This window comes from Carassius gibelio, chromosome A8 (assembly GCF_023724105.1).
Source record: "Carassius gibelio isolate Cgi1373 ecotype wild population from Czech Republic chromosome A8, carGib1.2-hapl.c, whole genome shotgun sequence".
NCBI lineage: Eukaryota > Metazoa > Chordata > Actinopteri > Cypriniformes > Cyprinidae > Carassius > Carassius gibelio.
In genome coordinates this window covers 19755332-19769120 of record NC_068378.1, presented here as the reverse complement: position 1 = coordinate 19769120, position 13789 = coordinate 19755332, and the positions used below count along the sequence as shown (strand labels likewise).

At 37.5% G+C, this 13789-nt stretch overlaps 1 protein-coding gene across 3 annotated transcripts in view; it reads left to right on the top strand.

Annotated features, from left to right (window-relative positions):
• Positions 1-13789, top strand: part of LOC128018804 (zinc finger protein GLIS1-like) — a 72770-nt gene that overhangs the window by 48260 nt on the left and 10721 nt on the right. For all 3 annotated transcript variants that reach the window (XM_052604572.1, XM_052604571.1, XM_052604570.1), the window contains exons 7-8: positions 1638-1806; positions 6487-6643. In XM_052604572.1, the coding sequence (XP_052460532.1) occupies positions 1638-1806; positions 6487-6643 (326 nt within the window). The remainder of the gene's footprint in view (positions 1-1637; positions 1807-6486; positions 6644-13789) is intronic.

The following is a 13789-nucleotide window of genomic DNA, read 5'->3' as shown; positions in this document are numbered from 1 at the left end:
GTGTAGTTAAAACGTGTTTGTTTTATATCTAATTCACATGTTTGTGAGCTTTATTTATGAAAATCTTAATTGCAGTGGAATTAAAATGACATAACACATTCAAGTTGCATGTCATGGCTCATTTCGGCTATTTTTTATTGTGATGAATCGTCTCCAGATTCAGTCCACTCATCACAAATTCATGTGACCGAAGATCATTTTCCAGTTAAACATAATTCCATGCTACAATCTGAGTTTTCAAAGTCAGGCCTAAACACATATGACTCCCCTAACTCTAAACAAATGACGCATATAATGCATGATTACTGCCAGAACTCAGATTTTGCTGCCTTATGAAGGGAAAAATCAGCCGTGCATGCTCACCCGCAAAAGAGACCCCTTCACATCTCTGTAGCCGGTAACGTGACATCCCAACCTGTACTCAGGGCGATGGATGTGTATGTGGGGTATGTCTTTCCCCTCATCTACTCATGTTTCCAATCAAGGGTTCCTGTTTGCAGTGAAAAATTGTTCCTCTCCAAGCTTGTCATTTCCTTTGCTGGCTGATGTGGGATGTCACCACAGACTTATGTTTTTTTTTTTTCTATTATTATTTAAGACTTTTGTTTGGGCCCAGTCCATTTTGACTCCCCTCATTTATTTTTATTTTTTTACGCCGTAACTCTCTGGAACAGAGGTTTTTATTTATTTCTTCTTTTATGTGCATTCCTTCTTTCAACATAGAACTATATATATATATATATATATATATATATATATATATATATATATATATTGGGGCTGTCAAAAATAGCGCGTTAACGGCGCTAATTAGTTGTTTGTTGTTAATTACGTCAAATTTTTTTAACGCATTTCACGCATGTGCAGTGTGACAAATTATTCAGGTCAGGAAAGTCTCGTCGATCTCTGAATTCTCAAGATAGTAAAAAACAGTGGCGAGCACCGCGACCAAAACACCGAAGAAGCTTAAGGTTTACCCCAGTTACTCTCAAATACATTCATGCCAAGCTTGATAAACAGAGACGACTTTGGTAGTTGATACGCTGGAGCTTCTTCCTGTTATAGTGTCCTGTGTTTCACACTGCGCATGCGCATGACGCCTACATGCAATGCAGCGAAAATTACAGCTGGTTTTACTGGCACTTGAAGCCTTCAGAACGTGAAAATATCGATCCTAAAGTATTGTGGCAGAGCAAATGAACACCTCCCAAAAATAAGAGTGCCCAGAGTGCTGCTTATGTGATGGTGGCACATGTTTGTGTTTCTGAGTTCATTCTTTCGAGTTTCTCTATGCATAATTTCATAGATATGTGGCTATATTTAACCACTGGTTCACCTAAAACTCTTACACTATCTGTATTTAAATGGCATGGTTTGACATAGTGCTCAGGTAAATTTGATCTAAGTAAATGTTAAACTTTTGAAATTCAGAAAAAAAGAACCACATATTGATGAATCAATACATGAAAATGATGTATCTGTGTCCTGTTATTTATCTATATTTATTTATCTAAAAAATTGTTAGGATTAATCCACTGAAAATTCTGATTAATTTGATAAAATATTTTAATCATTTGAAAGCCCTAATACATATATATATATATAATTTTTTTATTGGTTATCTTTTTAATTGACAGCTAAGGGCCTGCCCCCATTTAGAATCAGATGCTCTGAGCGAATGTCTGTCAATCCAGCATCTGCATGACTCTGCCCCTTCCCAGCATCCCCACTGCCCTGCCACCTCTCAGCACTCTCTGAATGGGAAGGAAGGCCGTTCCCCAGCACTTGGGCAGGAGATATTCACAGGTACGGCTAATTTATCCTTTGTATTCACTTTCTTTTGACAGTAATGTGAAGTGGATGAGGTATAAAAAGTAATCGGACGGAATGGAGGAATGGATTAGTTTCAATCATGGATTATAATTGTAATTTGTGGCGCTCGCTTAAACAAGCTTCACTATTATTTTTGCTCTTACCATGATTATTAAACTTGGGTGAAGCTCTGTTTGTACTATGAACACAATGATGTGTCAAGTGGCTTGTTACTACAGTATAATGCTGCTTCCCAATTTACCTACTTATTCTATGCCCTGTACTCTTTTAGTGAAGAAATGTATGTACTCTTTTAGTGAAGAAAAGGTACATTGTTTAAAAGAAAAGAATGCAAGCTTTGGGACACACTAATTGAACAGTTGTGTCTTTAACAAACCATTCTATCACTTAATTTTGTGCATTCTGTCACGGTTTAAACTGCCTGGTTTTGTTTTGCTTAATTTCATTTCCTACCGTATTGGAGATATCAATCAACAAAAACAGGTCCAACATCAAAACCAAAAAGAATCAGTCCCGCACACTATAGGTAATTGATTTTTTGTTTTTTTTAACAGATTTATTCACTCACAATGTTTCGGTCCTATGACTTTCATCACATATGCCTGTGAATAAATCTGTTTTTGATACATTTGCAAGTATGTATAGTATGCAGGATTACTGAAATAATCCTAATAATACTATCTGAAATTTTTAAATAATTGCATAAATGATTCCAAAGATTATGTTGACTGTAATTTTATACTTTAACTTGTGTGATTAACTGGTGTTTTCCAAACCTTGAGAGAAATGATTCTGAGACTATAGATCTTGGTGTATAGAATCCATTTCTGCTTGTTTTTGTAGGAGTATATGTGCTGTCTAATTTATGTATCCTGGGATGTTTTGTAGAGATGAGTAGAGGATTGTTCCCTCCACCCTAGAATGTACCAAAACCCAGATGTGTTGAAGTGTATGTTCACTTGCAGAACCATTTATGTGATCCAAAACCAATAAGCTACGATTTAACAGCTCAAATGGACATGACAGAATAAAGGGGATTGTAATGTTATGAAGACCATATGGTATGATAATATCACAAACAGCTGCAGTGCACGATTTGCGTTAGATGTGAATTTTCCCATGCTACTTCCAATGTTATGCAATTCACGGTAAATTGGAGCTAGAGGACCCTTACCTTAAAATACCCAGCTATGACTCATAAGTCTTTGATTTAGAGAGCGAGGTTAAGGTTTTGCATGTTTTGTATTTTGTTTGTTATGCATAAGTTTAACCACAGTATTTTGGTACTCCATATAAGTAATTTTTCTTGCTCTTTTGCTTGTTCATCATAATGCTGAACACACTGTCAGAAGAGGAGATTACATGAAAAGGCAAAACCTAGAATTCCTAGAAAAATGAAAATTCTGTTATCATTTACAAACATTTATGTCATCCCAAACCTTATCTCTTTAATGGAAAGCAAAAGGAAACTTTATGAAAACTGTGTTGCTTTCTCTCATCTGTGCAATTAAAATGAATGGGGACTGACGCATTCAGGCTTCAAAAAAGATATCATTAAAGTATCATAAATGTGATCCATGTGACTACATTCTGGTCTTCTGAAACCAGATTTTATACGAGCAACAGACGGAATGTAAGTTTTTATTTACTGATAATCGTTATTTACTGATAAATCATCCATCAACCATCTTCATAAACGTATAATAATAAATGATACAAATAAATTATTAAATAAATAAAAATAAAAATAATCATCATTAATATTATTATTATTATTATCATTTATTATTTCCTTTAATATAATTTACATTTTACAGTGAAATATTGTTTTTATATCATTATATTATTTATTATTTTATATTATTTATTTTTTATATATATTATTTTGTTTAATATTTTTATTTAATAATAATAACCACAACAATAATTATTGTTATTATGATTATTATCGCTACTAAATCAAATATCAAACAAAGTTAATATATTAAATAATTTGTATTGTCATTTTGTTATATCACAAGCTTTGCATATCTACAAACATTCACAGCATATATATATATATATATATATATATATATATATATATATATATATATATATATATATATATATATATATATAATGTATGTATGTATGTATGTATGTATTTATTTATTTATTTATTTATTTATTTATTTATTTTAAATCACATTTTAAATTGCAATTCATGTCAGAAAAATCTAAATTTTTCATCTCCACAAAAAAATTAAAAATAAAGTTAACTGTGGAAGAAAATAAGTTATACAGGTCTTGAATGATATGAGAGTAATGTGTTCACACTTGGAAACTTTGGTTCCTTTAAAACAAATCCTGGTGCGATTGCTCTGTTATTACGGGTTATTTGAATAAGTTTGAATGCTTCCATGTTTTGACACATTTCATAAGCTCTTCACAATTTCTCAGCCGGTAAAAGTATCATCATATGTACGCACATACAATGAGTGCATTTGATCCTATACACAGGATTGTTTTGAATGTTCAGCAAGTTATGTTGGAAAATATAAAAAGCACCTTGTTTTAGTTTTGTAACTTTAGGATCGATCCTAAAAATGACCGTATGAACACTATTCGAACCAGAACTAAATGTATAATTTTATTTTTTGTTCTCTACCAAAGGAACAAAGAGAAGTGAACCACAAATGTGAATGCCCTAAATGATGACAGAAATTGAACTATTCTTTTAAGAGCAAATATTCAGGCAGGAGAGAGGTAGAACAGACTCTAAATGACCGCGTGAGAGAAATTTGAAGGGCAGTTGCAGAACTCCCCATCATTAAAGCATCCTTGTACAAAACACACTTCGCACTGCAACAGCCTAAATCGCCTCCAACGTGTGCCATGGAAAAATAGATGTCCTGGCTTACATGGTCTCGCTGATTTGCTCGGTTCAAAGAGGATAAGTTGTTGCTTCAGTGTGCAAATGTCTTTAGCCTGAAGGACCTGTTATGTTACTGTGGCTGTTTGTTCTTGTTTAGAGGAGAAGTAGTGGTTGGGTCTGGCCAAGATGCCTGCATTTAATGTTCCTGATGTTTCTGCCTCTCCCTATGCTTTGTTCTGTGGCCAGTAGAAAAAGAAAAGCAAAGTGGAGAGTGGGTACCTCTATCACTGTGCAATTTGCACGTATAAAGTGCATTCTATATCCTGTGTTCTGCCTTTGTGGACGTTTGCATTTGGCTGCTCCATACAATGCTGTGCAGTCTCTGTGGCTGCTTGAACATATGCTGATCATGTCATAATTATTTATTGTGATATGGTTAGTTATGGATTCTTCAACAGTAATTTCTTATCATCTATTTATCTGTCTGTCTTTCTTTCTGTCTGTCTATTTTTTTATCTATAATATCAAATACTGTTAAGATTTGTGGGATATATATATATATATATATATATATATATATATATATATATATATATATATATATATATATATATATATGTATATATATATATATATATATATATATATATATATTCTTTAAATATAATTGATATGTATACATAACTTTTTCAGAAATATAAATGCATTTGCGTGACAGAAAAAAAATTGCTTAAAGCATTTTTACAAGTTGCTTATAATTTGAATTCAATCTTGTATTAATTATTAAACATGTGTATTAATGAATGTACTGATTATTTAGAAATTCACAGTCACTCTCAGCCTTTAGAGTCTGATTCTGCCTCCTGGTGCACCCCCTCCCCTCTCTCCAGCAGATAACAACTAAAGCAATCATGGCCATTACATGTTGAATGCTTCCCAGTCTGGTAGCAGATGTTAGGGCTAAAGGAGAAAGCATTTAAAGACTTTGATTGATGATTTCGGGTAATGAATCAAGTTTGTAACCAGTTCAGAAAACTGTCAAATGGGCCCCACTTTCACCATAAAGCAGATGAAGAGGAGCACAAACAAGAGGGGTGCTGGGACAGGCCGCTGACGACTGTCAGTGCACAGTCGTCCCTACAGAGGGCTTCTGGGAAAACAATTACTGGGCAAATTCAGAGGAACACATTAACAGCCGGAGCAACCAGGAAGAGTGTCCGCCTGTCAGTCTCTCAGGCTGCACAAGAAGCCTGGGGACGGTAGAAGCCCCTTTACGGAACAAGCAGCTATCAATTTCTTCTGGCCTGGTTTGCTTTAATGGTGGGATGACATTTGGAGCAGTTGGAGCTGATCTACCCTGTTATTTCCATTATAAACTGTGGATGAAGTTGATACATCTGCTGATTTTTGCTTCAAGGTTATGTGTCCCTGGCTAAAGATACTGTTCCTTTCATTTCAATACAAGTAGCATCAAGTAGATCTGTCTATACTTACCAGTTCTGCCATTCCCTTAAAATTGAACTGATCTTTCAAAGATGTTACATTCAAAACTGCAACAGTCAATCAAATCCATTCTGCATAGCAACATAAATCACTTACGGTAAATTGCTAACAGCAACTAACAGGAACATTTAATTTCATCCAAAAGGGCCTTGGTGAGTTTGTGTTGTCATAACAAGCGCTTGTTGCCATTAAGGGCTGTTTTGTGGGGATTTAATTTGGTCAATGTGCTGTTCTTGAGGGCTCCTTGAGGTTTATCAGGCATGTTTTGCACATTAGTTTTGTTTGTCTTCCAGGCCTGTACGCCGGCTCCAGCACAACACACAATGGAGCCCCACTTGAGTTGCTCTCTTCTGGACCTGACCTGGCCCCCAGGCAGCCCCGCCTGGACCACGACATCGGCAGCCCCCACCATCTCTCCCCGTTGTCTGTCCTCGAGAACGCCCGAGAAGGGTGAGTTCCTAACGCACTAAGCGTCACATTTACTCCCAGTTGCTCTAACATACACACAAGTTGAATGAGATCAATGTAGATGATGTCAGAATGGATGAAGTCCATCACAGTAACAGATAGCACTGTAGTCATAGTTACACACATTGGCTCTGTTCCACTGAGTGAGCTGTGACAGAAAGGCTGTTACAGTATATCTCTGAAAGATATAGTTGCCAAAGTTGACACTGCATGGATCATTTGAGGAAAAGGCAATCCTGCAATATGCTCTGTGAACAATCTGAGATGTCTGACGAAGTGAGAAAAAAATTATGATGTAATCTTATATTTTAGTCTAATTAAAAAGTCTTTAATGATTCACTCAGTAGTCACTTTTTCATCCTGAATGAATCATTGCTTTTGAATTGAGTGAATTTGACTCACTCATAAAGACTTTAAGAAAAGAATTGAGGGCAGCATACTACTCTTACTGTTTTTAAAGTACAAATACTAAGCAGTATACTGAATTCATCCACTGTTTTTGTAGGAATCGGTTAAGTTAATGATTCATTGATTCACTCTTAAAGACTGTTATTTGTTTCAGTCTATCTGAGTACTAATCACTGAGTATATTATTAATTGACTCATGTAAAAAGATTTTCCTTCTTGAATAAATCTGTGTTTTTGAGTGAATCAGTTGATTTGCTCTTAAAGACAGGGCCACGTTTTTCTTTCTGGAATGAATCAGTGGCTGAATTCAGAATAGTGTACTAGCATACTATAAGTATTTTATGCCATATGAAGATGTAGTAAAAATAGTAGTATGCTAGTATGTTTTATTTTTCTGAATTCAGACTGTATTTCTCAATAAATCTGTATTTTGAATGAATCATTGAGTAAATGTTTAAAGGGGGGGTGAAATGCTTATTTTCACTCAATATCCTGTTAATCTTGAGTACCTATAGAGTAGTACTGCATCCTTCATAAATCCAAAAAGTATTTAGTTTTATTATATTCATAAGAGAAAGATAGTCTGTACCGATTTTTCCCGGAAAAACACGAGCGCCTGGAGGCGTGACGTGTGGGCGGAGCTAAAGAATCACGAGCGCCAGTAGGCTTTTGCGTTGAGAGCGTTTGGAAGCTGTGACAGCTGTGAAGGCTGAAACTGAACGAGAGCAGCAGCAGCAACAAATCGCTCCGAGCGGGGCTCGAACCCGGGTCTCCGGGAGGGGAGGGGAACGCACTAACAAGGAGGCAGAGATATTTTAAGCAGTTTTACTCACCGCCTGTGGTTCCAACACACAATCGTGACCCTTTTTCGTTGGGATTGCATCATCCTTAAGAAATAAACGATACGCAAATCCGTCGTCAAACTGGGCTTTGTTTGTAAAACAAGCATTTTAGAAATGCAGGGAACAAACACAAACACTTGCTCCGATCAAACTCCGTTGATGCTCTGTAAAAATAAACTCCATCCACTGGTCCCTTGATGCTGTTTTTTCTTTGGTAATCTGTGCAGGGTTGTCTTGCCCTGGCAACCAAAAACACTCCTCCTTTTGCGACATTTTGCGACGCTCTCGCTCTGATCAGTGAATGTCTGTGCACAGCCTCTCTCTGCTCTTCTATACGGGAGCGTGCGCTCTTCCGGCAAACGTGCCCTCAGGACCCATATAAGGTAATTCCGCTCCATCTAACGTCACACAGAGCCATACTCGAAAAAAACTTTCCGAAACTTGTGACAAACCGGAAGGAGTATTTTTGGAACAGAAATACTCCTTCAAACCTACAACTTAATTTTTGAAACTTTGTCCATGTTTAGCATGGGAATCCAACTCTTTAACAGTGTAAAAAACTCAGCATGCATGAAATAGCATTTGACCCCCCCCCCCCTTTAATTTAAATTTTGAACTTATTGTTTGAGGGAATTATTTATTGACTCATAAAGACAGTCACTTGTTTAATTTCTAAATCAGTGTTTTTGAATTAGTTCATTGACTCACTTATTTGTCGCCACCTACTGGTACTATGTTACCAGCAGAAACGGTCACTAAAAATACACCTGAATAATAATGACCTTTTTTATTTTAAAACCTAATAACTATGAAAAGCACCTACCCTTGACTTTATGTCATCAAAATGCTTCAGAATAACTAGTCACATCCAGGATCTTGTTACTTTTGCATTGCTCCAGGTTTTTCTTATAACAGGAGATTTTCTTTGGTAATGTGTTTCATCTAATGTGTTTTTCACTGTGTGTAAGAACCATATTGATTTAGGGGCCTGGATTTATTTACCATGCAAAGCACCACCGGCAGATTTTTCCCTTGTCCACACAGAACGTTTGTTTGCATTGTAACACGCTCCTAAAATACACACCCTACGATGTATTTGATGCGTGGCTGCGCTCTTCTCTTGCTCTGGCTTCAGTGTGTATTTATTCAGCAAATCTAGATTAAACCAATGTCCCCCTAACACAACATAAACAAACTCTATGCTCTTGGTTTCAGTTTTGAGGTGTCAGTGCTGTGTAATTAAAGCAAGACCGCGTTCCCAAAAAGTGCACCTCTGTTCCTCTCTGTCTTCAAGTTGCGTTTAGCGTTCTGGAATGCTCAGAGGAGGAATACAATGAAGACTAATATAAGCATGTTTCCCATTAAAAACCATGATTTCCCTCTGGACCAGCCAAGTCCAGAGCTGCAAATCCAATGTGTCATCAAGACGCAAAGTGTGTATGACAAACAGAGATGCTGGAAATGAGAAAGAGGAAAGGAGAGAAAATAGATCTGTACTTTTAAAGCATCAGATTTAAATGGGATTTTCCTGTTCTTTATCAAAGTTAAATGAAAGCAAATGTGCAGTGTTAAGTAAATTAACCAATTTAACCCACATCTTGAGAATGGAAACTAATTCAAGAGCTTGTAAACAATGAGCGAAACAATAATGAGCTGTGCAACTCTTTCTAGTTCTCTTGTTCTTTTTCTCTTCCTGTTTGCTCAACTGGTAGAGCACTGCACCAAGGTTGTGGGTCTGATTCTCAGGGGAAAAAAACATGTAGGGCTACTTAGAATGCATTGTTAATGTGTGTAAATATTTCTTTAGCCTGAAATTTGAATCAAAATGACGTTTTCGTTAGCATAGGCCCATTGGATACGTCAATTTCTAGCAAAAAATACTCCAACATCCATTAAATCTGCCCAGGCAGCAGTGAGTTGTCATGTTCTTTAAAATCTTTTTGGAAGGTAAGCTGTTTTTCCAGGTCGCAGAAAGAATGTAGAAAATGCTCAAGAAAATTAGCAAGCCATTTTAAAGCTCCACAAACAATTACTACTACTTGGAGAGGAATGAAAGCTGAATGAAAACAGCTCAGGGAATACGCATGAAACTCTATATGCTATTGCACTGAAGGTCACATGACATATTCAAGTGTACAGAGGACTGCTTTTCACCGATGCTGAAGGTTTAAGTCTGTGAAAACGTAAGATTATACATACCCTTCACACAAAGCATGAGATGAAGGTGTACGTGAACCTTTTTGGCAAGTAATGAGTATACGTGGAGCTTAAACATTATAGTATTTTATCCACCTAGTAAGTTAAGTGTCAGCTGTAATATTTTAACTTCCCCATACAGTCGTTAAGAATATGTCCATCTTCTTATTTGCGGAAGTCATTAGAGCTGGGGTTCCCGACCAAAGATGTATACGCATGCATAGCATGCTTTATGTCATCCGTCCAATGCAGCATCTCTGCCAGGACCTACAACTAACCAGGTATGAAACGTCTACTTACATTTGAAGATGGATCATTTTGATTTACATGTTTAAAGCCTTGAGTATACGCTTGGCTGCCAAAGTCAACAGCAGCTGCCGCTCTTGTTTTTCCCAAATGGTTTAGCAGGACGTTAAACATTTTGATAAAATTATCTAACTTGCTCGACTCCACTGCTGCAGCCTCTGACCTCATTGCTAAATGTGTTTACCCTGGCTGAAATGGCCCATTTAGACTCCTTTTACTTCACAAATACTAGTGTCATTTTGTGAAGCTAATATTAAAATATATGCCAGAGAAAATACATTTAGTGGTCTCCTTTGTGTGGAGTTTGAGATGGAGTGATGCAGAAGTGTTCAGCTTTTGCTCAGAGGAACGTGCTCACCAGCCTGGAGGTGCTGAGGGGCTTAATGGGTGGCATTGGCATCTCAATGGCTTCATTTACATGTTTGTAGTTGACAGTTTTAGAGTAAAATTAGGAATAGCTGATGCTGGTGTACATTAATGATAATGAGAAACAGGTCTGTATTGATGAGAGGATATACATTTTTTTATATGTTTTATTGGAGTACGTTTATATTCACTAAATTTTTTTCATGTTTTGTAAGATGTCTTTTGTGTTCGGCAAAGCTGCATTTATTTTTGAAAAAAATACAGTAAAAACAGTAGTACTTTTTGTCAAGCTGAATTACTCTGTTCTTCAGTGTTACGTGATCCTTTATAAATCCTTCTATTATGCTTCGTTAACATTTCTTATTATTATCAATGTTAAATATATTTTTTCTGCTTAATGTATTTGTGAAAACATGATACACTACCATTCAAATGTTTGAGGTAAGTTTTAGGTAAAAAAAAAAAAAAAAAAAGAAAGAAACAACGAAATTTAATTAGTGACACCAAATACATTTATAATGTTACTAATAATTTATGTTATTTCAAATAAATGTTTTTTTCCACTTCGATTCATCAAAGATGGTTTTAAAAAATATATAATACGCAAATTGGCAGCATAAACATGTTTTCAACACTGATAATAAGAACAATTATTAATAATTGAGCACCACTAATATTTGCTAATTACTGAGTATCAGATCAGCATATTAGAATGATTTCTGAAGGATCATGTGACACTGAAGACTGCAGTAATGAGGCTGAAAATTCAGCTTTGTCATGACTTATAAATTACATTTGAAAATATATAACAGTTAATTATAATATCACACAATACTACAGTTCCCTTTCAAGGGAACTTCGAACTGCGTCCTCTAGGGGGCGCTGTGGGGAATGCCTCGTTGTGACCTGTGTCTGAAGCATACATTCAAAAAACACCAAAAACATGTTGGCCGGTGACAGCTCCTGATGTCACTACCGGTCTGACTATAGTATAAGTAGGTGCTGAGAGAACAGGTCATTCTCTTCTTCATCTTCATTGACTGTTTTGTTTGAAGTATACAGCGTTTAGGAGTTCATGTACGCCATAGCTAGGTTGCCCTGAGGGGCTTCCTGGTCACCAGGATATACCCTCTTGCTGAGGCATCGTGCGGGAAGTTCAGGTGGCATTTGCGAGAAACTTCTTGTGAATGCTGTCTCAGGCAGTCCTCCCCTCATCTCAGAGGGTTATTTTTTGAGCCTGCCGCTCCAGTTTGGCCCAGTACTTCCAGGCATCTGTGAGCAGATGCCTGGGAAGCTCTTAAATCCATGCTATGGTAAGTGCACACGCTAAGCTTTGTGCACTTTCTGAAATCCACATGGTGGTAAGTGTCCACGCTGAGCACTTTGCGCACTTTCTGAAATCCTGTATGGTAAGGGTTACGCATTATTAGCCTTGTTCCTTTTCTCTGTTGAAGTTGGCTTAGACCCTGGTACTTGCCTTGGGCTCCACTTAACCAGTGTGTCTGTGTCTTTTGAAGCATCGCTCCCCTCACCATTGAGGGTTATTGTGAGCATGGTGCTTCTTTCGAGTGTTTGAATTCTCTCCCTTTCTGAGGAGTTGGATTCCTCGCTCCGTGGGCTGTTCTCGTGGTAGTTTTGTGGTCGTGGTAGTAGCAGTGCCTCCCTTTATCAAAGGCTTGCCTATGAGCATGCTACTCATTTTCTGAATTTAAAGTTCTCCTCTCACATAAGAGTTAAGTTGTCTGTTTTCCCAGAGCATCTGGAACCGGCAGCATCCGGTGAACCGGGCCCTTCATAGGCCCTAAGCTTGAAGTACGCTTAACTTCAAATTTCTAACAATCATGCTGTAGGATGAGCCCCTCTCCTCTACTGAGTGCTGGGAGTGTTGCTCCCTCAGCTAGGTATTTTACTGCTAGCCATTCCAGCATTATACAATAGATAGAGTTGATGATTCTCAAATAAATTGTTCTTGGGATACACCATTTACATTTAGAACGGTATCTCTAAAATTCATGTTATGGTAAGTGTGCACATGTAGTCTTCACACTTTCTAAAATCCACACTGTGGTAAGTTCGCACGATAGTACTTTGCATTCTTTCTTAAATCCTATATGGTGAGGGCTACGTGCTTCGTGCCCTATCTAGGGTTGGTTAAAACCCCGGTTCCACCTTCGGCACAACTTCACCTATGTATCCTTTTGATACCTACCTTAACAGGGTGTTGCTACCAGGGATCTGTTGAGACAGTTCCTTCAGCAAGCTCATGCAGACTTTGTATGATGCTAGGCTCTTGGTCATATCCACTTAAAGGAATCTATTCCTGATTCCAAGCCTTGAGCTCTACCCCAGGCCCAGGAGTCTGGCCCTAACAGGTAAGTTTTTGGGGTATGTAACCTAGGCCTGTAGCCTTTAGCCGCAGAGGAAAATGTCACAGACAGCCATCTAACATCCCAGGGGCAACTCCCTTAAAGCTTTGGTAGAGTTGGTACTTAGTACTCGCCATGGTTTTCGACATGCATTCACCTTAGCATGGTGGCATGGGTATAATGTGCCTCATAGTGACCCCTAGAGGATGCAGTTCAAAGTTCCTTTGAAAGTGAACGTCTCAGGTTACCTATGTAACCATGGTTCCCTGAGTAGACAGCAGGTTTCAGTATCACTCCCTGATCTAAACAGTAGCTGCAGTGAAACATTGTATCTTAAGCTAATTTCCCTGCTTGACTGCACATGAGCATTTGAGCACTTTAGCCTTTGAGTGTTTAGAAACAAGCAATAGGCTCAGATCAGTAAGGGCCTGATCTCTCACGAGTGGCTTTAGTTTGCTAACCAGAACTAGAAAGGTTCCTACTGACCCATGGCAAGGCAGTGGTCACTTCATTCTACAATCAGAAGAGCTTATCGTGAGGTATCAGGCATATTTCCACACTCTCTCATACACACTGTCTCCCATAGGAGCACAACCTGATAGGTTAAACAAGACAAACAGGGAACAGAGCACTCATCTTCATGA